The sequence below is a fragment of the Schistocerca piceifrons genome, chromosome 1 (genome assembly GCF_021461385.2).
Source record: "Schistocerca piceifrons isolate TAMUIC-IGC-003096 chromosome 1, iqSchPice1.1, whole genome shotgun sequence".
NCBI lineage: Eukaryota > Metazoa > Arthropoda > Insecta > Orthoptera > Acrididae > Schistocerca > Schistocerca piceifrons.
The window spans coordinates 1,075,062,563-1,075,084,455 of NC_060138.1; the positions used below are offsets into that span (position 1 = coordinate 1,075,062,563).

Below are 21,893 nucleotides of genomic sequence, written 5' to 3' on the forward strand. Positions count from 1 at the left end.
TATATGAATTGATACGAGAAAGAAATATCAAAATACGAGAATTTAAAAATATTGTAACCATTCATCGTACCATACACACTTATGTGTTGTAAAATACAGTTGTAATTTTACAATTAATATGATGTTGTATGCCCTAATTTGATAAGAAATATGCTTGTAGTTAACTTGTGTGGACAAGGGTAAATAAATGAAAACTGTGAAAATGAAATAAAATAAAATAAATAAAAACAGTGATCGGGTTTCGAACACGGGACGCAAAATTAAGAATCCGCCTTTTCTTCTGAAGATATCGCGAAGCGAAATACACGTAGAGAACCTCAAAAATAACTCGAAAACTTTGAGTATCTTTTTTTTCAGAAACAGTCGAGTATCTTCGAATAAGCCGAGATATACGTGTTCGCTTATTTTGACTCCTCTTCCACTGAGTAAAGTTCCTGGGAAATCGGGTAATGGCTGTTGCCGTGTTCTCCTTGTTGGTATATGTGATATATCACATTTCTCCTTCTAAGCAAAACACCTGGAAATGAACCCACATTGCGGAACTGGTTGCGTTTAATAATTACAGAATGTTAAAGGTCAACTCGTCAGTGCATACGTGCTTATTAAGCTGTTTGCACGTTAGGCACAGCACTAATGTCTGACCGCCCGTTCGGTCGTTCGAGTAGCTTGTACAATATATTTGCCCGGAGGGTTCAGTTGGTAGACGCATAGTCCTTGGTGCGAGTTCCAGTTGGGAATACAATTTCGGTCTCCCATCAACCATCATTTCATAACGCAAAGAAGCGGAGTAAAGCTTTAATAAAATTGAAGGATGTTTTCTGATGTTAATACCAAGAGCATAATACTGAGTTATTTAATCAAAAGAAAGAAAATGTTCGTTCCTGCCGTTATTCTTCGCCACTCTCTCCATTCACCTGTTCTTTTGCCTTCCTGCATCGATTCGGTTTTTCGGTTTATAAGTTAATTAAGCTTTAGGATCTGTGTGTCGTCCATCACCTCTATGTGTTAACAGCAGATGTACCAATATTCATCATTTTTCTGCATTTTTTTGGTCCTAATTCAAGTTGTGTCACATTGTTTCGTTTCCTGTCTAATCTCTCTAGTAGCGTCGGATTGTTCTCATTCTTGCACTTGTTGAAAGTTCTTCGATAGGTACTCGGCTTTCCCTGCAGTAAGGAAATGATGGAACAGCCGTTAGTTATTAAAGGTTCACTGACGGATCTCGTCTGGCATTATGTGTCAGTGAGTAGTTGTTCACATGATACGTATTTCTGCAGCTACCTAACTTTATGCCTACATCACTATCTCGGCCTATTCTACGACTTTTTGAAAGAAATATATTCGTTTCAAAAGCGTGTTGTATACAGCCATTTCAGGTCGTACCATTTATCTGCCCAAGAATGTTATCACTAGTGTCACTTTCAGAGATCTCACCATTACAATGTTTGCGTGGATGCTTCACGTAGCCAAGTGCACGATGTAAATAATCTTCAGTTTTGGGCACTATTGGAGCACTATCTTTCGCAGGTAAAATATTTGAAGTGCGTCCACTCCTACAGACGTCTCCATGAATTATGCATCTTTATCTACAATGCATCAGTGTTGCTTTAAGTGTTTTATAACGCCATCTGCCTGCCTTCCAGTAGGTCAGCGTATCGATCCTTTCTATCTTGTGTCACGGAATCCGGCAATGAAGTTCTCATGGATTTGTTAGCGAGTTGTTCAGCCTGCCTGTATTTCACTTTCATTAGGGTCTTAATTGCATCTTTGACCCCAGTTAATTCATTGTGACACATGTTTGTACTTCTATCTCTCCTACTAATATCCAACATCCACTTCTCCTTTACTCACTGAAAAAATCTCATAATTTAAAGGCTTTCACGTTAGAAGACATAGTTTCACTGCCGTAAGGCATAACTGGCAACACACACTCACAGCATTCTTTCTTTTAGAAAGAAATTGAAGCTAAATTTTAAAAACCCTAACAATTTTTCCAAATGCACTCCAGGCCATTGTCACTCCTCAGTCGATTTCTTTTCCTATCAATCCTGCCGGTGTCCTCAATTTCCCTCAGTAAAAAAACTAGTATACCAGTTCCACGAGTTAATTATTAATGTGCACAATTTTCTTCCCTAATTGTTGATAGTAGCCGAGGTCGTACAGCTCAGATGTGTGATGGTGCTCGACCATGGACGTCCGTAAGGGAGGACAAGAGAGGCGCTTGCCCCCTCCTGGAAGCTTTGGTAGACTTGTTATTAACTTCAAAATCCCCACGTATTTGTAGAAATGATTGTCTCTGATTCTACTTAACCGTGTGCAAGAGATAACACAATGGTTGTAGTAAATACTGCATTATTTGTTTATCAGGTTGTTCACGAAAAATGATGTTTTCTTGTCGTGGACACGGTTTCGGCGTTGTTTCAGATTCTAGGTGGTTGTGACTCTTTACGGACCATTGCCGAAATAGAGTACCCGATCTTATCTCTGTTGCTTCCTTGTATAGCCCTTAACGAGCTACAGAAAGGGACAATTCCAACACCTTGTACGGTATAAACATGCCTGCATTATGCCTCCCTGCCATTCATCCCCAGTTCGTCCAAGAAAAGTCCCTTCACCTGCCACATCTTAAGCTGAACAGCAAGTTTGTATTTGACCCGTGAAGATTTACTGAGACTTCATTGTTTAACAGGATAAAGTGACTGTAGTAGCACATGAAAAACATGTCCATGCTATACTGTAAGTGTAGTCACCTATACTTCACCTACAGGCACAAATATAAGCAAAAATTACAAATTACTGTGCTTGACGAGAAGAAAAACGGTGAAATATGAAGGTAAAAAAGGTGTTTGGAGCTTACTAAAATGTATGGTTCTTAAATCACATGGAGTGTAGCCCTGCGGGACATCCAGTCACAAACCTACGAGTTCTGTAGCCAGTTGCCACGTCTAAACAATAACAAGCCAATCCAGGAGGGCGGAGATCTTTTGGTTGAGTCCTAGGCTGTTAAGAGTTGCAGTTAATTTTAAACCAACGGCAACACAGCTAAAATACTTATACATAGCTTACAGAGCTTTCAAGCAGTAAAACCCAGATGTTAAAATGGGTAACACTGATGAACATATAGCGGAATGAAAGCTCGTAGTGGATTAAAGAGTTTTATCTATTTTAACATATGGATTTTATTACTTGAAAGTTCTGCCAACTATGCTAAAAGTTGATTCTACTAGCCAGTTTGATGGTTTTTTGAAGGTTTTACTACATCCATATTTATAGTAATACACTACTGGCCATTAAAATTGCTACACCAAGAAGAAATGCAGATGATAAACGGGAATTCATTGGACAAATAATTATACTAGAACTTACGTGTGATTACATATTCACGCAACTTGGGTGCATAGATCCTGAGAAATCAGTAACCAGAACAACCACCTCTGGCCGTAATAAAGCTCTTGATACGCCTGGGCATTGAGTCAAACAGAGCTTGGATGGAGTGTACAGGTACAGCTGCCCATTCAGCTTCAACACGATACCACAGTTCATCGAGAGTAGTGACTGGCGTATTGTGACGAGCCAGTTGCTCCGACACCATTGACCAAACGTTTTCAAATGGTGAGAGATCTGGAGAATGTGCTGGCCAGGGCAGCAGTCAAACATTTTCTGTATCCAGAAAGGCCCGTACAGGACCTGCAACATCCGGTCGTGCATTATCCTGCTGAAATGTAGGGTTTCGCAGGGATCGAAGTAAGGGTACAGGCACGGGTCGTAAGACATCTGACTGTTCAAAGTGCCGTCAATGCGAAGAAGCGGTGACCGAGACGTGTAACCAATGGCAACCCATACCATCACGCCGGGTGATACGACAGTATGGCGATGACGAATATACGCTTCCAATGTGCGTTCACCGCGATGTCGCCAAACACGGATGCGACCATCATGATGCTGTAAACAGAAATCGGATTCATCCGAAAAAATACGTTTTGCCGTTCGTGCACCCAGGTTCGTTGTTGAGTCACCATCGAAGGCGCTCCTGTGTGTGATGCAGCGTCACGGGTATCCGCAGCCGCGGTCTCCGAGCTGATAGTCCGTGCTGCTGCAAACGTCGTCGAACTGTTCGTACAGATGGTTGTTGTCTTGCAAACGTCCCCATCTGTTGACTCAGGGATCGAGACGTGGCTGCACGATCCGTTACAGCCATGCGGATAAGATGCCTGTAGTCTCGACTGCTGGTGATACGAGACCGTTGGGATCCAGCACAGCGTTCCGTATTACCCTCATGAACCCACCGATTGCATATTCTGCTAACAGTCATTGGATATAGACCAAAGCGAGCAACAATGTCGCGATACGATAAACCGCAATCGCGATAGGCTACAATCCGACCTTTATCAAAGTCGGAAACGTGATGGTACGCATTTCTCCTCGAGGCATCACAACAACGTTTCACCACGCAACGCCGGTCAACTGCTGTTTGTGTATGAGAAATCGGTTGGCAACTTTCCTTATGTCAGCACGTTGTAGGTGTCGCCACCGGCGTCAGCCTAGTGTGAATGCTCTGTAAAGCTAATCATTTGCATATCACAGCATCTTCTTCCTGTTGGTTAAATTTCGAGTCTGTAGCACGTCATCTTCGTGGTGTAGTAATTTTAATGGCCAATAGTGTAGTATCAAAAGATGTACTTTGCATATACTAATGAAATATTTTTACCTGTAAGGTATGGCAGTAAGCTACCATCATAAAATATTGAGTAGATAACTATCAAACGTTTAAAATACAGTAAATCTTGTTAACTTCATGTCAAAATTATTTGTTAGTGCATGGAACGTTCCAAAATTCAGTTAATCAGTTTTATCAAAGATGGAACTTTTGCAATGTTGCCCTCTGTTGTGTAAATTTCGTGGACGCCTATGCGCTAGACTCGGACAAAAATTGTAGTTATTTACAAGTTTCCCAGACAATTTAAACGTTTTTTTTATCTAAATGATTTGAAACGTGTCAGTTTATACGACGTGTGTACGTAATTAGTTTCAGTGGACGGCTGCTTACAAGTTTCTAAACGGCACAGTTGTCTAAATTTACCTTTAATGAAATGTTTTCACAGTCCTACTCATGAAACTACACTTATAAACAAGATATTTTACCTACAGTTTTAAGATAAAAATTCCTCTATGTCTGTAGAAGAAGAGTTGACCAGAATAAGTGATTGCCGGCCGGAGTGGCCGAGCAGTTCTAAGCGCTATAGTCTGGAACCGCGCTACGGCTGCGGTCGCAGGTTCGAATCCTGCCTCGGGCATTGATGTGTGTGATGTTCTTAGGTTAGTTAGGTTTAAGTAATTCTAAGTTGTAGGGGACTGATGACCTCAGAAGTAAAGTCCCATAATGCTCAGAGTCATTTGAACCATTTTTAGAGTAAATTATTAGATTTAAAATTAGCTTTGCTATTGCCAAACATTTTATGTTATTGGTAACTGATCAAAAATTTTTGTTGATGCATATTGAACTTCCTTCTGATCCACTGATAACCTAAATAATGAATAATGAAATTGATTTCTGCTTCTAGAGATTTAAGTGTGGACATCACTATTCTTTCAAATTGTAATACATTATTTATGATGAATTTCGTTGGCGAATATATGTATTGTGATGGTGCGATTAAAATGCCTAGCTCTTCAAGATGTGTCCACATGATCATTACTTTCTTTCTAAGTGATGAGTTACCCCAGAAAAATATTCAGTAAGCCATTATTGGGAGGAATTTCAAAATATATTAAGAGACTGATTACTTTATTTCCACCACTAACAATTGTATGAAGAGCAAAAGTAGGACGAACTTTATTGTTTGAGAAACTTCGTAATGTCAGTCCTCCAGTTCAAGTTTTCATCAATGTATACACCAAAAAATTGGGAACCTTCTACCCCGTTTACTGACTCCTGTCCATGTGCTACATGAATTATTGGTATGATTATACTTGCTGTACATATCTGAATATAGTGTGTTTTATGAAAATTATGGGAGAGTCCATTTTCGGAAAATCACTTAATAACTCTTTGAAAAACATCATGACAATTTCTTCTGCTGCTTTTTCAGTAACGGGATTTATTACAACATTCTTCCTGATGATCGTTAAGTGGAAGGTAAATATTTGCAGGCTAGTGAAAGAGAAATGATGACGTAGAATGTGTGACAACTAGACGGTGCGCCTGTGTTTTAGGTCAAATTCCATACCAGATCCCAGTGTCTCATGGAGTCAGGGCATGTGACAGACTTGATGGGTACTCATCCGCTATGGCAGAGCTATGAGTGGCGGTACTCTTTGCAGTGTTCGAGAGGAGTAGGCTATGAACCGCCACCAGTTTCACCACCTCCCTTTCATTCGTCATACCAAACAAATCAAAATCAGTCACCACATTCATCCACAGGGCACAATATACGCACTTGAAACTTTATAACAGGTGGTAGGAAGGCAACACCAAAAACTCCCTTCCCCCTCCCCACTAAGATGGCAACGTGAGATTATCTCATCTGCCCACAATCCTCATGTGAGACCTGCTTACCTTATACTGTACATTACTAGAGTCTTATTGCGTTACAATTTATTACAATACCTCACTTTTACAATATGTTATTGATAATTTGCCTGACAACGAAGCTGAAGCACCTAGAAGGCAAGGAGAAATCGAAATGAAACTTCATAGATGAGAAGATATGTGATGTTATTTCAGTAATTACAACTCGAGTCACATTTACAAAGAACTTAGCAGTACGAGCCCACTTACCACTAGGACATTGCGCCTCATCTGGTCTGCATGCATGCTCTGACTCGGAAAGTGTGACATAAGGCCAGTGCATCCTTTATGGTAAAAAACCTTTATGGTACTCTTGGACACTTTCAACGTAATAGATTTGTCTTTTAGTCAAAAATTACACTGCAGATCGATCAATTCAATCTGTAAACGAACAGGGGCTCTTTTAACTGATACAGAAAATGGTCTTGAAAACGTCTCAGAAACAAACACCAAGTTGGCAGTGTCCTGAAAGTGATTTGAAAACTGTTCCTGTATTTCTTCCAACACAAAAATGTATTGCTCAAAATTCGTATTTTGTTTACCACCAGAGAGTTTAGGGAAATGTGTGGCGTTCTTTTTTCAGAAGTTGTCCCTTCTACAATCTGATTTTCATTTTAAATGCATCTACCTTTGCTATTAACCTAGATATTTACTGCATTTCACCTTTCAACGTCTTATTGAGGATGTTCAAGTGCCCAGTCAAGTCAACTAAAAATATAACGTCGGCAATCCATTCAGGATCTTCTAACATTGGTTCTTGCTTTCCTTTTCCCTTCATAAATTGAACAATAGTAGGTCTTAACTCGAAAAATCATTCCACTCGTGCCTCTCGACTTCAGCGACGTACGTTGCAGTACTAAATCACGTCTCCATACTGCTCCTGCAGTTACATGAAAAATTGTTTAAACTGACGATGTAATACCCCATGTGTCTTTAGATAATTTACTATTCGGGCTATCAGTTTCATGACGTGCTCTATACCTGTAAATTCAGCACATAGCGCTCCTTGATATGCGAAACAATGAATTCCGTACAAATCGTCTGTCGATTAGTTGTAGCTTTTTGCGCAACAATGCTACGTGCCCATTTTGTGCTCCTTACATCCCTGGCACTCCATCGCCCAACATAATCTGCTTCACGCCAACGGTTTCAGTTGCCACTTCAACAGTTTTCAGTAAGTCGATCCCTCTCGTTGTGTTTTCCACTTGCACTAAATTTATGGTTCTTTTGTCACGAACAAATTGCTGTCGACTTCACGAACATCCATTGTAATTTCTACCGTGTCCGAAATGTCGATCGACACGTCCAACGCAATCGAGAATGCAATGAACATGCTGGCACTGTCAGTGACTGCCTGTAGACACCCGCTACCATTACAGCTATCCGGCGAGTTATTGTTTGTTGCGAAAGACTAATTTCGGAAAACTTCCTGTACCTCCAATGGCGTCACGAGTTCTGTTGGCTCAACAATGCCCTTTTTAATGAACTCGGCATAGCTGAAAGGTTTATTAGATCTGGCAATTTTCGCCCTTTTTGTAGCTTGGACGGGCCGCTACATTTTGTTACCGACAAAAGTAAGAAACAATAGAGCGGACTGTAAAAACATTGGATTTGTACAAAGAGGTACGCACAAATACAAACAGCAGAAACACAACGATTTTCATGCTGACATCGGTTCACTCGGCAGCAGTGCACCTTTTTAAATCCGTCAACCTGTTTTCTCTTGAAACTGCCAACTAATTCTTTAAATTCCTTGTGCATTGTGGTATAATGTTGTTCTGTAGCATACAGGGTGGTCCACTGATCGTGACTGGGCCAAATATCTCACGAAATTTCAAACGAAAAAACTACAAAGAACGGAACTTGTATAGCTTGAAGGGGGAAACTAGATGGCGCTATGGTTGGCCCGCTTGATAGAGCAGCCATAGGTCAGATGGATATCAACAGTGTTTTTTAAAAAAAATAGGAACCCCCATTTTTATTACCTATTCGTGTAGTACGTAAAGAAGTATGAATGTTTTAGTTGGTCCGCATTTTCGCTTTCTGACAGAGGGCGCTGTAATAGTCACAAAACATATGGTTCACAATTTTTGAAGAACAGTTGGTAACAGGTAGGTTTTTTAAATTAAAATAGAGAACGTAGGTACGTTTGAACATTTTATTTCGGTTGTTCCAATGTGATACATGTACCTTTGTGAACTTATCATTTCTGAGAACGCATGCTGTTACAGCGTGATTACCTGTAAATACCACATTAATTCAATAAATGCTCAAAATGATGTCCGTCAACCTCAACGCATTTGGCAATACGTCTAACGACATTCCTCTCAACACCGAGTAGTTCGCCTTCCGTAATGTTCGCACATGCATCGACAATGCACTGACGCATGTTGTCAGGCGTTTTCGGTGGATCACGATAGCAAATATCCTTCAACTTTCCCCACAGGAAGAAATCCAGGGACATCAGATCTGGTGAACGTGCGGGCCATGGTGTAGTGCTTCGACGACCAATCCACTTGTCATGAAATATGCTATTCAATACCGCTTCAACCGCACGCGAGCTATGTGCCGGACATCCATCATATTGGAAGTACATTGCCGTTCTGTCAAGCAGTGAAACATCTTATAGTAACATCGGTACAACATTAATTACGAAATCAGCATACATTGCACCATTTAGATTGCCATCGATAAAATGGGGGCCAATTATCCTTCCTCCCATAATGCCGCACCATACATTAACCCACGAAGCTCGCTGATGTTCCACGTGTCGCAGCCATCGTGGATTTTCCGTTGCCCAATAGTGCATATTATGCTGGTTCACGTTACCGCTATTGGTGAATGACGCTTCGTCGAGAATTAGAACGCGTGCAAAAAATCTGTCATCGTCCCGTAATTTCCCTTGCGCCCAGTGGCAGAACTGTACACTACGTTCAAAGTCGTCACCATGCAATTCCTGATGCATAGAAATATGGTACGGGTGCAATAGATGTTGATGTAGCATTCTCAACACCGACGTTTTTGAGATTCCCGGTACTCGCGCAATTTGTCTGCTACTGACGTCCGGATTAGCAGCGACAGCAGCTAAAACACCTACTTGGGCAACATCATTTGTTGAGGGTTCGTGGTTGACGTTTCACATGTGGCTGAACACTTCCTGTTTCCTTAAATAACGTAACTATCCGGCGAACGGTCCGGACACTTGGATGATGTCGTCCAGGATACCGAGCAGCATACATAGCACACGCCCGTTGGGCATTTTGATCACAATAGCCACACATCAACACGATATCGACCTTTTACGCAATTAGTAAACGGTCCGTTTTAAAACGGGTAATGTATCACGCAGCAAATACCGTCCGCTCTGGCGGTTTGTTACGTGATACAACGTATTTATACGTTTGTGACTATCACAAAGCGAAAAAAGTGGTTGAACTAAAACAATCATATTTCTTGTATGTAATAAAAATAGGGGTTCCTATTTAAAAAAAAAACGCAGTTGATATCCGTTTGACCTATGGCAGCGCCATCTAGCGGGCCAACCATAGTGCCATCTGGTTTCCCCCTTTAAGCTAGACGAGTTTCGTTCTTTGTAGTTTTTTCGTTCGATGCTTATTTCGTGAGATATTTGACCCGGTCACTATCAATGGACCACCCTGTATTTGCGGTGCCCGGCGGTTATGCGACTCCATAATAAACACTAAGAATTTTCATCCTTCTCTTCGAGAAAGTATTGTAACCGAGTCTTGTTTCAATGGTGGTGACAATACGTCGTCAGTCTGCCTCTTTTTAAGTGTATGTGCCATTGCAACAACCACTGTTCTTTTGCATTTCCTTTAAATCACAAGCAAATAGCGAGGAATACACAACGATGGCACTTCGAAAAATGGTGCAGCATATGCCAGAAGCAACAGTGCCGCATCGCTCCACTACATCAAATGTCGCGCCGTTCCAAGCACTTCCTCGAAGACCGAGCAAAGCCGAGACAGACCGAGCTTTGGCTCGCACGCGGGCCGCACGTGGCGATGGCGCATGTGTGCATTCGAGCACGCCGTGGCCGGCCCTAGAGTAGACAATGTCGAATACCCTCATTATATTTTGTGCCAAGCCTACGTATCTTATACTCAATATCTAAAAGTTATTTTTTCATCAACCTTTTAATGTGTTCATTTTCCAAATGGATAAATTAGAATATAAAACCTAGGGTAATTTAAACTGATATGCTAGTGGAAAAAAAAACTATTTTGATGTGGCAAAGGGAATCCTCGCGCTCGTTTATTTATTGACCACTTCAGAGCACACTGACGGAAGAAAGAACTTCTCTGCAGCACAAAACTTAGTTTCTCTATGAGGACGACCCGTGTGAAGGACGAGGCCATCATCTGACCTGAAATAACGTCATTTATTTCTCCCTGTTACTATACGATCAACGTGGAGACCGAAATATTGCATGGGATATGAAAGATCTTCCCCACTAGTAGCAGACTACAGATACAGTATTAAATATCCAGAACTAAAAAGGAATGTGAAGTTGACAAAGAACCAGCCCCCACTCAGACAGATGGCTACAAAAAATCTGCCGGCCGCGGTGGTCTAGCGGTTCTAGGCGCTTCAGTCCGGAACCGTGCGACTGCTACGGTCGCAGGTTCGAATCCTGCCTCGGGCATGGATGTGTGTGATGTCCTTAGGTTAGTCAGGTTTAAGTAGTTCTAAGTTCTGGGGGACTGATGACCACAGATGTTAAGCCCCATAGTGCTCAGAGCCATTTGAACAAAAAATCTAAAGAGTCTGAAGAAAGAGTCGTCTGTGTCACGTCTTCACTATCTGCGGTCTCAGGCCTTCGACCTACATTTGGGATGAGCTCAGGTCTCCGCATCTACAGATGTCACTTTTAGTTCTTCTTATTCTGCTTCAGTGCTCTGCTCTAAGACTTTTTGGCAGCAGTTAAGTTCTTATCATGTCTCCACCCTTTCCGATTTCCTCTTAATTTCTCTGCAGGCCTGACTCATCATATCTTTCTTAATTTCATCTATGTACCTCTGTCATGGTTTTCCTTCAGATCGTTTTCCATCAACATATCGCTCTGTTACTGTGTTCAGGAGTACCTCACGTCTCTTTACAAGGCGTTTAAGTTGCATTTTTCTTTAGACAGGTGACTTCCATACGCTTCTCTTTGCACTCACTCTTTTAAGGACCGCTTCATCAGCAACCATGTCAGTTCACTTTCCTTTGACCATATGTGTACAACACCATATCTCCGAAGAATTTTATTTCTTCTCTTCTTTAGTTCCCAGAGCCCAGGTTTCACACCCAAAAACATACTGCCCTCCCAGCATAGTCTTTGAGAAACTTTTCCCTGATTTCAAGGCTCGTGCTTTTTTGCTTCTTCTTGTTGCTGACGGGCAGCTTCTACTTCTGAATTTTATTTTGTTCCATCAGTCCCTACGGATCTCATTCATAAATAAGTAAAGACGTCGACTTGCTCAAGTAGCTCGCTCGTGAATCTGGATTTTGGCTTTCTCGTCTTCACCACGTGCCATCATTTCTGTTTTGTACTCAAAAAATTTTAACATTATATTCTTGTCCCATAACCATACACAATGCATTCGTCAGGGCTTAAACTTATGCACTTTCAGCGAGGGCAGCTATACCATCGGCATATCTTACAATATCTATTATTTAGACGAGTGTACATCCTCTAATCAAAAGTATACAGACACCTCTATGTAACGCAGTATTGACCACTAGAGGTCACAAGAGGTAGACTCACCAGTATATAAGGATGCGAGGCGTGTTATGTTGTCAGTGGAGAATCAGTAATAGCAGAGTGTGTCGGTAAGAAGATATCAGTGACTTCGAAGCAGTAGCAGATCAATCAGGGGGATTTTAAATCTTCCAGAGCTGCCTAAACAATGAGGTTGTGATGTGGAAACGCAAAGGAACATCCAAAGCTAAACTAACGCCGGATAGACCTCGTCTACTAACGGACAGACGTTGTCGAGCATTGCAAAGGGTGGCTGTAAAAATTAACAGGGAATCAGCGGAAGGAATCATTCGCGAGTCCCAAAGTGCTACCAGCAGCCCAGTTACCACGATGACTGGGCGTCAGGTGTCAAAACAAATAGCAATCCGACAGAAGTGTTTGGGTTTCACTTATACATGAAAAACGTTACCTGCAATCATGTGTAGTGCCAACAGTGAAGTACGGACGAACTAGTGTTACAGTATGGGGATATTTTTCGTGGTTAGAATGTGGTCCCGTTGTTGCTCTTACGAAAACCGTAAATACCGAAGTATAGGAACATTTTTTACAGCGTTGTGTACTGCGTACAACAGAGGGGTTGTTTACGGACGATGCATACTCATGCTGTTACAGTATCCTCTCATCAACCAGTGTACTTGAGGCAATAGTTTGTGCACAACAACATTCCTGGAACTCACTGATCTCCCCAGAGTCCCGATCTGGACCCACTGGAACACCTTTGGGATGAGTTAGAAGCTCAGTTACGCTTGAGAACGAATGGGCTGCCACTCCTCCACAGACATTCCGACACCTCACTGAAACTGTCCTCGCCGGCCGGTGTGGCCGAGCGGTTCTAGGAGCTTCAGTTTGGAACCGCGCGACCGCTCCGGTCGCAGGTTCGAATCCTGCCTCGGGCATGGATGTGTGTGATGTCCTTAGGTTAGTTAGGTTTAAGTAGTTCTACGTTCTAGGGGACTGATGACCTCAGATGTTAAGTCCCATAGTGCTCTGACTCATTTGACCCATTTTTTTTTTAAACTGTCCTCAGCGGAGTGCATGCCAAGGCGAGGGGTGATTACACACCCTATTAAGTGCACTAATAGGTGTCCGGATAACGTATTACCTGTGTGTGAGTCTTCTCTCACCTTTTCAAATGTCTCTCCTAGATTTAGGTTAAAACCAGTGGATGATGACGCACAATTTGTCTGATGCCTTTTCGTGTCTGCATTTCGTCTTACAATGGGATTGCTCCTGCTCGTCATCGCCGCTTTCGTCCGTACTTATGGTACATGCAGAATTTGGGCGGAAATGAAAATGACTGAAGTGGGAGCTCCAGATCGCCAAGTGTTGAGGTCGGAAGAGGCAGGAGCGATTTATGTTAACGTATTTTCCACACAGCGGATGGAACAGCGAAAAGACTGTAGAATGATAATCCTACGGTCGGGTTGGGTCGATTCCCTATGGAGCCAGTATTTTTATTTGCTTGCATTGCAGGTAAACGGAAATAATGATCATTATATTGTATTTACTAATATCTTAACAAAAGATATGGAAAGGAAATCCAAAAGAAAATTTGGGATAGCAAATAATTTCCAAGAAAGGATTTTATTGTACTTACAGCATCCACGAACACTCTGTATATATCATTTCAACAGCAGGCAGTAATTACAGCTCAAAGGACTTCGTATTCCGTTCGTTTTATTTTGACCTTCGAGCAGCCCATAGCTGCTGCACGTGAGCATTAGTTTCCCTGTTTTTACGATGAATATCACCGCAGGTGGGTATATCACGTAACTAATGAGGAGGTATTGAATAGGATTGGGGAGAAGAGAAGTTTGGGGCACAACTTGACTAGAAGAAGGGATCGGTTGGTAGGACATGTTCTGAGGCATCAAGGGATCACAAATTTAGCATTGGAGGGCAGTGTGGAGGGTAAAAATCGTAGAGGGAGACCAAGAGATGAATACACTAAGCAGATTCAGAAGGATGTAGGTTGCAGTAGGTACTGGGAGATGAAGGAGCTTGCACAGGATAGAGTAGTATGGACAGCTACATCAAAGCAGTCTCTGGACTGAAGACCACAACAACCACACCAAAACAGCACACACATAAAAGGACGGTAACGCATGTTTCAAACACAGCAGTGGCCAAACAGTACTGGATCTTTTCGCACAAAACTCGATTCGGCGTCAGATGTCCCATATTCAATTATTATTATCACAGAGTTCGGCCTACAGCTTCGTACGACGTTGCATGAAGCCGTTTTGAAGGCAGCATATCGTTTTTTCAGCTGGCCCTATGGAGGCATGATTAAAACACTATTCAGCGAAGTGGTGCTATAGCGCAAGACTGAAGACCACAACAACAACAACAACATCACCGCGTCACGTGTAAATCAACTGTAATATAACGAAAGTATCTACTTTTATATACGAAGTTATCGTTGCCGGCCGTTGTGGCCGAGTGGTTCTAGGCGTTTCAGTCTGGAACCGCGCTGCTGCTACGGTCGCAGGTTCGAATCCTGCCTCGGGCATGGATGTTAGTGATGTCCTTAAGTTAGTTACGTTTAAGTAGTTCTCAGTCTAGGGGACTGATGACCTCAGGTGTTAAGTCCCATAGTTCTTAGAGATAAATGGACAGAATTAAATAACACAGCAGGCAAAATCTCTAGACAATTACAAGTAGAGTTCAATAGATGGAGATCATGGAGACACAGACAGAGAGGACGGAGATCTTCAACTAATGTTAGCAGTACTGAGAAACTCGATGATCATATTACTGATAAAGACACAGACACAGATCTGGATAACTTAACTGATTCACACTTGTAACATTTTGTTGTAGAACTTTGTATAAAGTTACGTAACAAACTGTAATCAAATGTGGCTATGTGTAGTACTATTAAATGCTAAATATCAATTACAGCAGAGTATGTTCATATATAGAATAGGGTAGAAAACTGCTGGTGAGAGGGCCATTGCTCGATGATATCATTCCGAGCCCTGCCCCTCACACCAGCATCATAACACACACACACACGCACACACACACACACACACACACACACACACACACACACACACACAAAAGATGTATTATTGTAACAAGATCGCATTAATCACTAGATGTTGGATATGGACACACAATATAAGAACTAGTATTTAGTACGAAGCCAAGAGTGGTAAGGCTCGAGGAATGTTCCGAGGTTTTCCTCTCATGGCCTCGTTGGTGTAGGGATACTTAGTAAATATCACTTTTTTTGTATTTTTGAGTTAGTATACTTCAAACTATGATAATTAAAGATTATTTTGTATTATTAATTTTTAAAATTATAAGTATGTTTGTATTTCCTTTTTCTTTGCTAATTATTACATGCTGCTCAGTTGTCGACTAAAACTGCCTAATACTGTACTTAGTCCGCTTTACGGGGCGGGACACAGGGAACGGCACATCAGTAACTCAAGTTCGTATATGTATTAGATCAGTATGTGGAGCTTTGATGGGTCTATGTTCATTACTATGTGGATTTTCCCGTGTTCTTGATCTTCAGTTACTGATGTGACTGCCAAGAGACCAACTGCAGTATCACAGCCCGCTTTTTTATACAGGCAGCGGGCCTATTTGGCAAGCAGCAAGTGAAAAAAAAGTTCTTAGAGCCATTTGAACTATTTGAAGTTCTCGTTCCCACTTACAATCCCTTCATGGAAATTTATTTGCAACACCAAATTTTCCTTTGCCTTTGCTTTACACGCCTTTAATGAAAATATTAATAAACATAATATACCTAGCATTGCTTCCATTTATTTGCAATATACGTATGTAAAAATTGAAAATAAAAGAAGTTTCCGCAGGACTCGACTCCGTAGACCTCGCATTACCGTTCTGAAATCTTTCCTCTGCGCCAGCCGCTGCCTAGTACCATAGTAACGTAATTGGCTCATGCTTTGTGTATGCCCGCTCAAATGACAATAATAGTAATAGTAATAATAATAATAATACCATGCACAGCACTTTCGTCGTTCCTTGTGTAGTGACTGCTCTCTCGTGCTGTCAGTTCATTTATCTGTTTCGAAGTCATTAATGAAGCAATTTCTGGTCTATTGCAGGAACTATGTGCAACTCCGATAACACAGTTTGACGAGAAATTTAGCTTTTGTTATATATGTGTTTTACTTGTACCACCGCAGATGCGTGGTACAAAGCACGACGTATGTGTGTAGTCGGTGAGCCATGTGAGGCACCTGTAATGCATCACTCATTAATTTTAGAATTTTAAACTTGGTAGCGCTTCAGCGACGGTGTTCGTAGAAACTTGACAGGACTGGAAAATAATAACCAACTAGTAGAAAAGTTAAAGGTTTATTAATCACATGGTTATAAATATAAATATAAATATGTGTTCTTCAGTAGGGAAATGGACTCATAGAACCACATACTGACAAAATAGGATGTTGGAGCTTTTCTACCTTCAATTATGTATTTTAACTGTTGAAATTTGTGGTTGACATGCACATTCTACTAGATACGAGACTTCTGGCTCCAAAGTCCGTGTTTGTCCATATGTAATTCTACGAGTCCACTTTCCTTCTGAAGAAGAGAAATTTATGTTTTCGAGATAGCGTTGCTTGTCTTGTTCAGAGGTACGATGCAATGTTTCCTCGAACATGCATGCATGTCCGAAGGAACATTGCATCGTATCTCTGAACAACAGGCACTGCAGCGACTACGGCCATTATGAAATACATGAAATACGGACAGCCATCAGCTGTACAATGGAATGACGGCAACGAATACATGTGCCGAACTGAGACTCGAACCCGGATTTCCCGCTCGTTGCGAGCGGTAGAGCGGTGACCTTACCATTTTCCCCCCTAATTTTATTCGTTATTTTTCTCATTATCTGGCCAGGGCGGACGTCAAAGAACATCCCTTCAACTTCATCGTTGAATTTTTCACTCAGTTTTGTTTTTCTCAATGAGGACAGCCCGCCCTCTGACCGGAAGCGCTCAACTACCGCGCCGGCGCATTAGGCTGTCGCAACACAACTCGCGGAGAGAGGCAAACATCCATATGTCGTCAACAATTTGTCTTTCAACCTGCACTCGTCCATTCATTATGTATATTTTCGTACAGGGGACACATTTTAATTGAAAGTCCCTGCCCATTGTCGGCCTGTGTTGTTCAGAAGTACGATGTCATGTTTCTTCGCATATGCAAATAATGCGCCGACTACAGCGGTTACGTAACACTTGAAACGCATTCGTAGTTGCGAAAATGGACAACATGTAGCTCAGCGTTCGCTCAGAAGACTGTCTGGCCTCTGAAATAATAATTATAAAAAAAAGACTGGGTGAAGTATTCAATGATCAACGTGAAGGGGTGTCCCGTAATGTTCTCCTAGACCAAATAACGAAAATCATAACGAACAAAATGAAGGGAGAAAAAGGGTAAAGCGAACTGTCGCGATAATCGGGAAATTCTGATTCGAATCCCGGTCGGGCACAAATTTTCACTATCGTTATTCCATTATACAGCTGAGGGTTGTCCGTGCTCGCAACTCCCAATATATTTCATGTTAATTTATATCTGTCGAAAGTATGGTAAAGGGTCAACAAACCTTTAATTCTGCGTCTGGTTGGCTGTTATTTTCCAATCCTATCAAGTTTGACGCATTAATACTAGTAATTTAGAGAAAGGATAATTAGTAATAACTGCTATAAACAATTTTAGACGCTCACAAAATTGTAACAATATTTCTGATCCTTTTAAAAAAATTTAGTTTCATAACTGAAACAAAATCGTCCCCTTCGGTTTTTATCACAATGTAAATTTCATTTTAACCATCAGTGGGTAATTACTCCCAGGTTTCGAACTGTAGTGTTAGACGGTACCCCTCACGGAAGTTAAAACCTTGTGGGTTGTTATGGAGTGTCGTATTTTTTTCAAACAATCGACGTTTCGACCCCTCTGATCATCTTCAGGATATTGCGGTGTCCACGGTAAACTGAGAGGTCGAAAGGTCGATTGTTTCAAGAAATATGGCGCGGCCTAACAGCCCAGAAGACTTTGACTCCAGTGACAACGGTCACAAAAGCCTGCAGACTTAGATAATACCCCTTAACCTTTGCAAGGAACAGAGATGAATGCCGCGGACGCGGTGCTTTCTTTTTGCAGCGGCCAAGCCTGGCGACGTGTGCTACAGCGACGCGCACTGCCGCCTGTGGGACGCCAACTCGCACTGCCACTTCCTCATCCCGAAGCTGTTCGGCCGGTGCGGCTGCAACGCGCACATGCTGCCTCGCGGCAGCCTCTGCGTGCCGTCCCAGGAGGAAGACTTTCCGCCGCCGCCGCTGCTGCCCTCGCCGGCCGCTCCTGCCGACGCCACCACCACTCACCCGCCTGTCACCACCGCCGTCACCGAGACCACCACCACCACCACCACCACTGCCGCACCAACAACTACTGCCGCACCGACAAACAAGGCACCATTCACCCCTGACCATACCACCACTCCGAGCACCACAGTACACACTACAGAGGAAAGTACTTCTGTGCATACTGTTACAGAAGGAGTTACCACGCCAAGCACCACGGCAGCAGCCTCCACGACTCAAAGCCCCGAGGCGACAAGTACCACTTCAGGCGCGGACGAAGCCTTGTCGTCAGAGTCTACCGAATCACTGGCAGTGTCTTTCAGCACCAGCGATGCTGCACCAGTGACCGACCGTGAGCCAGATGTCTCCATCAAATACCCCGTCCCCAGCTCCTATCCTACACCAGCTACGGAGGGTCCTTACAGGGATGTAACAGCCGAAATGGAAGCGGAAACCTCTCCGTTAATGGCTGATGCTACGTCTCCTCCAATGTTCAGTACACCATCAGAACCTGAAGTTCTAACCTCTTCACCGTCCCCTGTTGAAGCCGCAGAAAACATTTTCGGAAGTTCTGAAGCGACAGTGGAGACGTCATCGCCATCACAACCTGCAGATATTAGCGACATCGTTGCTTCTTCAACTATTCAATCATCTAGTCCTGAAGCATCGACCAGTAGTTCTTCCGAAGCCCTACCGACGACACCGAAACCTGAAACACACCTCGAAGAAAACGTCGAAATCTCTTCTCCGACCGTTACAGATTTTCCCGACAATCAGGCTTCAGATTCGGTTGAAACTTCCGCTTCCGTTCCGAGTCATCCACCTCCATTTAGCGTCGGTACAGAGCTGACGTTTGATGCCAATTACGCCACTTCGACGGATAACCAGCCGTCTTCCTCCATCGATGACACCTGGATGTCATCATCCTCGGCCTATTCCGAGCTGGTGGTAACAACTGCACAGGATACGTCTTCCTCCGTCGATGACGGCTGGGTTTCATCTTCAGCTTCTTCCGACGCTCCTGTAACGACGACTCAGGGTGTAGATGCCGCCACGAATGACGTAGAAGTCGGGGCCTCCTCTACAGAACCGGCGACCCCGACGCAGGAGACTCCAGGTACCTCCAGCTCGGAACCGCTTCTACAGGATGACACTGAAGAAGAATCAGTCACTGAGAGAGTGGTGCCGTCAGAGCTCACCGACAACCAGTCGACACCGCAGGAAGCGTCAGTTGCCTCTGAAGCTGTACCACCATCCGGCTCATCGTCTGCACCGCTGTTTGTTACCGAAGTGACGTCAGCCGAAAAACCTTCTACAGAAGACGATTTGATGCTGGCTGCAACGAGTTTTGCGGCAGGTAAGTTAGCTCTCGCCAAAACATCGTATTGTATAAGGGGCGTTCAAAAAGAAACGAGCCAGAGGCATAATTACAGAAACCAGTACCTGTACGTTAGAGGAATTGACCCTGGCTGTTGAGACACTTGTCCCGTTGTGACACAAGGCGGTGGATGGCTGTCTCATGAAATTCCCGGGGCTGCGATGTTAACCAGTTCCACACGTACAGCTGGACGTCGTCGTCCACACGTGTGCAGGAAATGTTATGCTGACGTATCGCAAACCTTGACCACCCTTCGCCAAGCGATCAAATAAAAATGACCAGGCAATCTCAACCGTGGGGTCATTCTGCTCCGCAACAATGCAGAGTCTCATACGGCCAACACAGTCGTGGCAGTCTTGCACAAATTCAAATGGGAGGTTCTCGGCCACCCTCCATACAGTCCGCACTTCTCTCCCTGTGATTACGCCATTTTTGGTTCCCTTTAAAAGGCTCTGAGGGGCAAACGATTCACCTTGGACGACGACGCCCATCTGTACTTGCGGAACTGGTTAACACCGTAGCCCCGAGAATTTTATGAGACAGCTTTTCACCGCTTTGTGTCACAGTGGGACAAGTGTCTCAACAGCCAAGGTCAATACTTCTAACATAGAGGTACTGGTTAGTGTAATTACGCCTACAGCTCGTTTCTTTTTGAACGCCCCTTGTAGTATATACATGCCTTTTCTTTTATCCACTAGAGGCATCTACATGGCTTCACTGTAGTTCCTTCTCCTTTATTTCGACCATGAGCGGAGTGCAGGAAGAGCTACAGAGGGTCGAAGATTGGTGCAGGTACTGACAGTTGACCCTAAAAGTTAATAACTAATTACCAAGTATTCGAAGTTGAGGACGATGACATGGAGCTCAAATGGATGAAATTCAAAATAATTATTCAGTACGTCTTACAAAAGTATTTTCCGAGCAGCGTTTTAAGGGATGGAAAAGGACCATCGTGGTTTAATAGCTAAGGTACGCGTGCTACTAGTGTGAACGACATATTGCTGCAGCCTGCTCAGACATCTCTGCTGAAATGCCAGCACGTGTGCTGCAGTCGTTCCAAATCAGATTCAAAACGTGTACTGCTGCTGCCGGTGCTCATTTTGAACATAACTTATGATAGTCAATTGTCTCGTTACTGGTCTGAATCCACAGAACTAGTGTGTGCACTTGTGTTGTTCTTTAGTGTGTGCTCCTACAGGTACTGTAAAAGTGTCGGTGTGGGAAATTTTCAAATTACGATATGTCATAAAAGACTCGCACTAGAATTCTGCAGAAAACACCACTGACATTCTAATTTACCCTGATTTTAGTTTGTTATTGTCAATACGTATTGTTTCAATTTAAAAAGTGTGTTTTCACAAAAAATACACTTTGAGAGTATTATTAAAATCTGTTTATTGGCTAAAAGTACAAGCCTTTGACTACCAATCCATTCTGTAGAAACTACAAATCAACAGCACTTTCCAGTCCCCACCAAATTTCTGCATCGTTTTTGTGCCTGATATTGGAAAATGCTTTTAAATATACGTTCAGTTACTGCCAGTAATCAGTTAATCATCCACTCACACAAACAAGACAAAACCATTACCTCAGGCAATTATAGTGTCACAACTTCGGGATCGCTGAGGATGGCAACAATCTGGAACAGAGAACAGTCAGCCTAGAGTGTTCCGAATAGTGCCGACTTCTAACGATCGGTTCTTTGGGTTTGGGTGGCTTCGAAGTGGTGGGTGGGAGGGGGGGGGGGGGAAGGGGGGGTCAACGGCAAGCTTACCGCGTCCTTACGATAGCTAGTCCATTGCCAGCTCACAACATACTAACTTACGTAAA

At 42.9% G+C, this 21,893-nt stretch overlaps 1 protein-coding gene across 1 annotated transcript in view; it reads left to right on the top strand.

Moving 5' to 3' along the window:
• LOC124777769 overlaps positions 1–21,893 on the top strand; it is a 268,850-nt gene that overhangs the window by 93,089 nt on the left and 153,868 nt on the right. Inside the window, exon 4 of the mRNA XM_047253279.1 lies at positions 18,486–20,042. Coding sequence (XP_047109235.1) covers positions 18,486–20,042 — 1,557 coding nt within the window. The remainder of the gene's footprint in view (positions 1–18,485; positions 20,043–21,893) is intronic.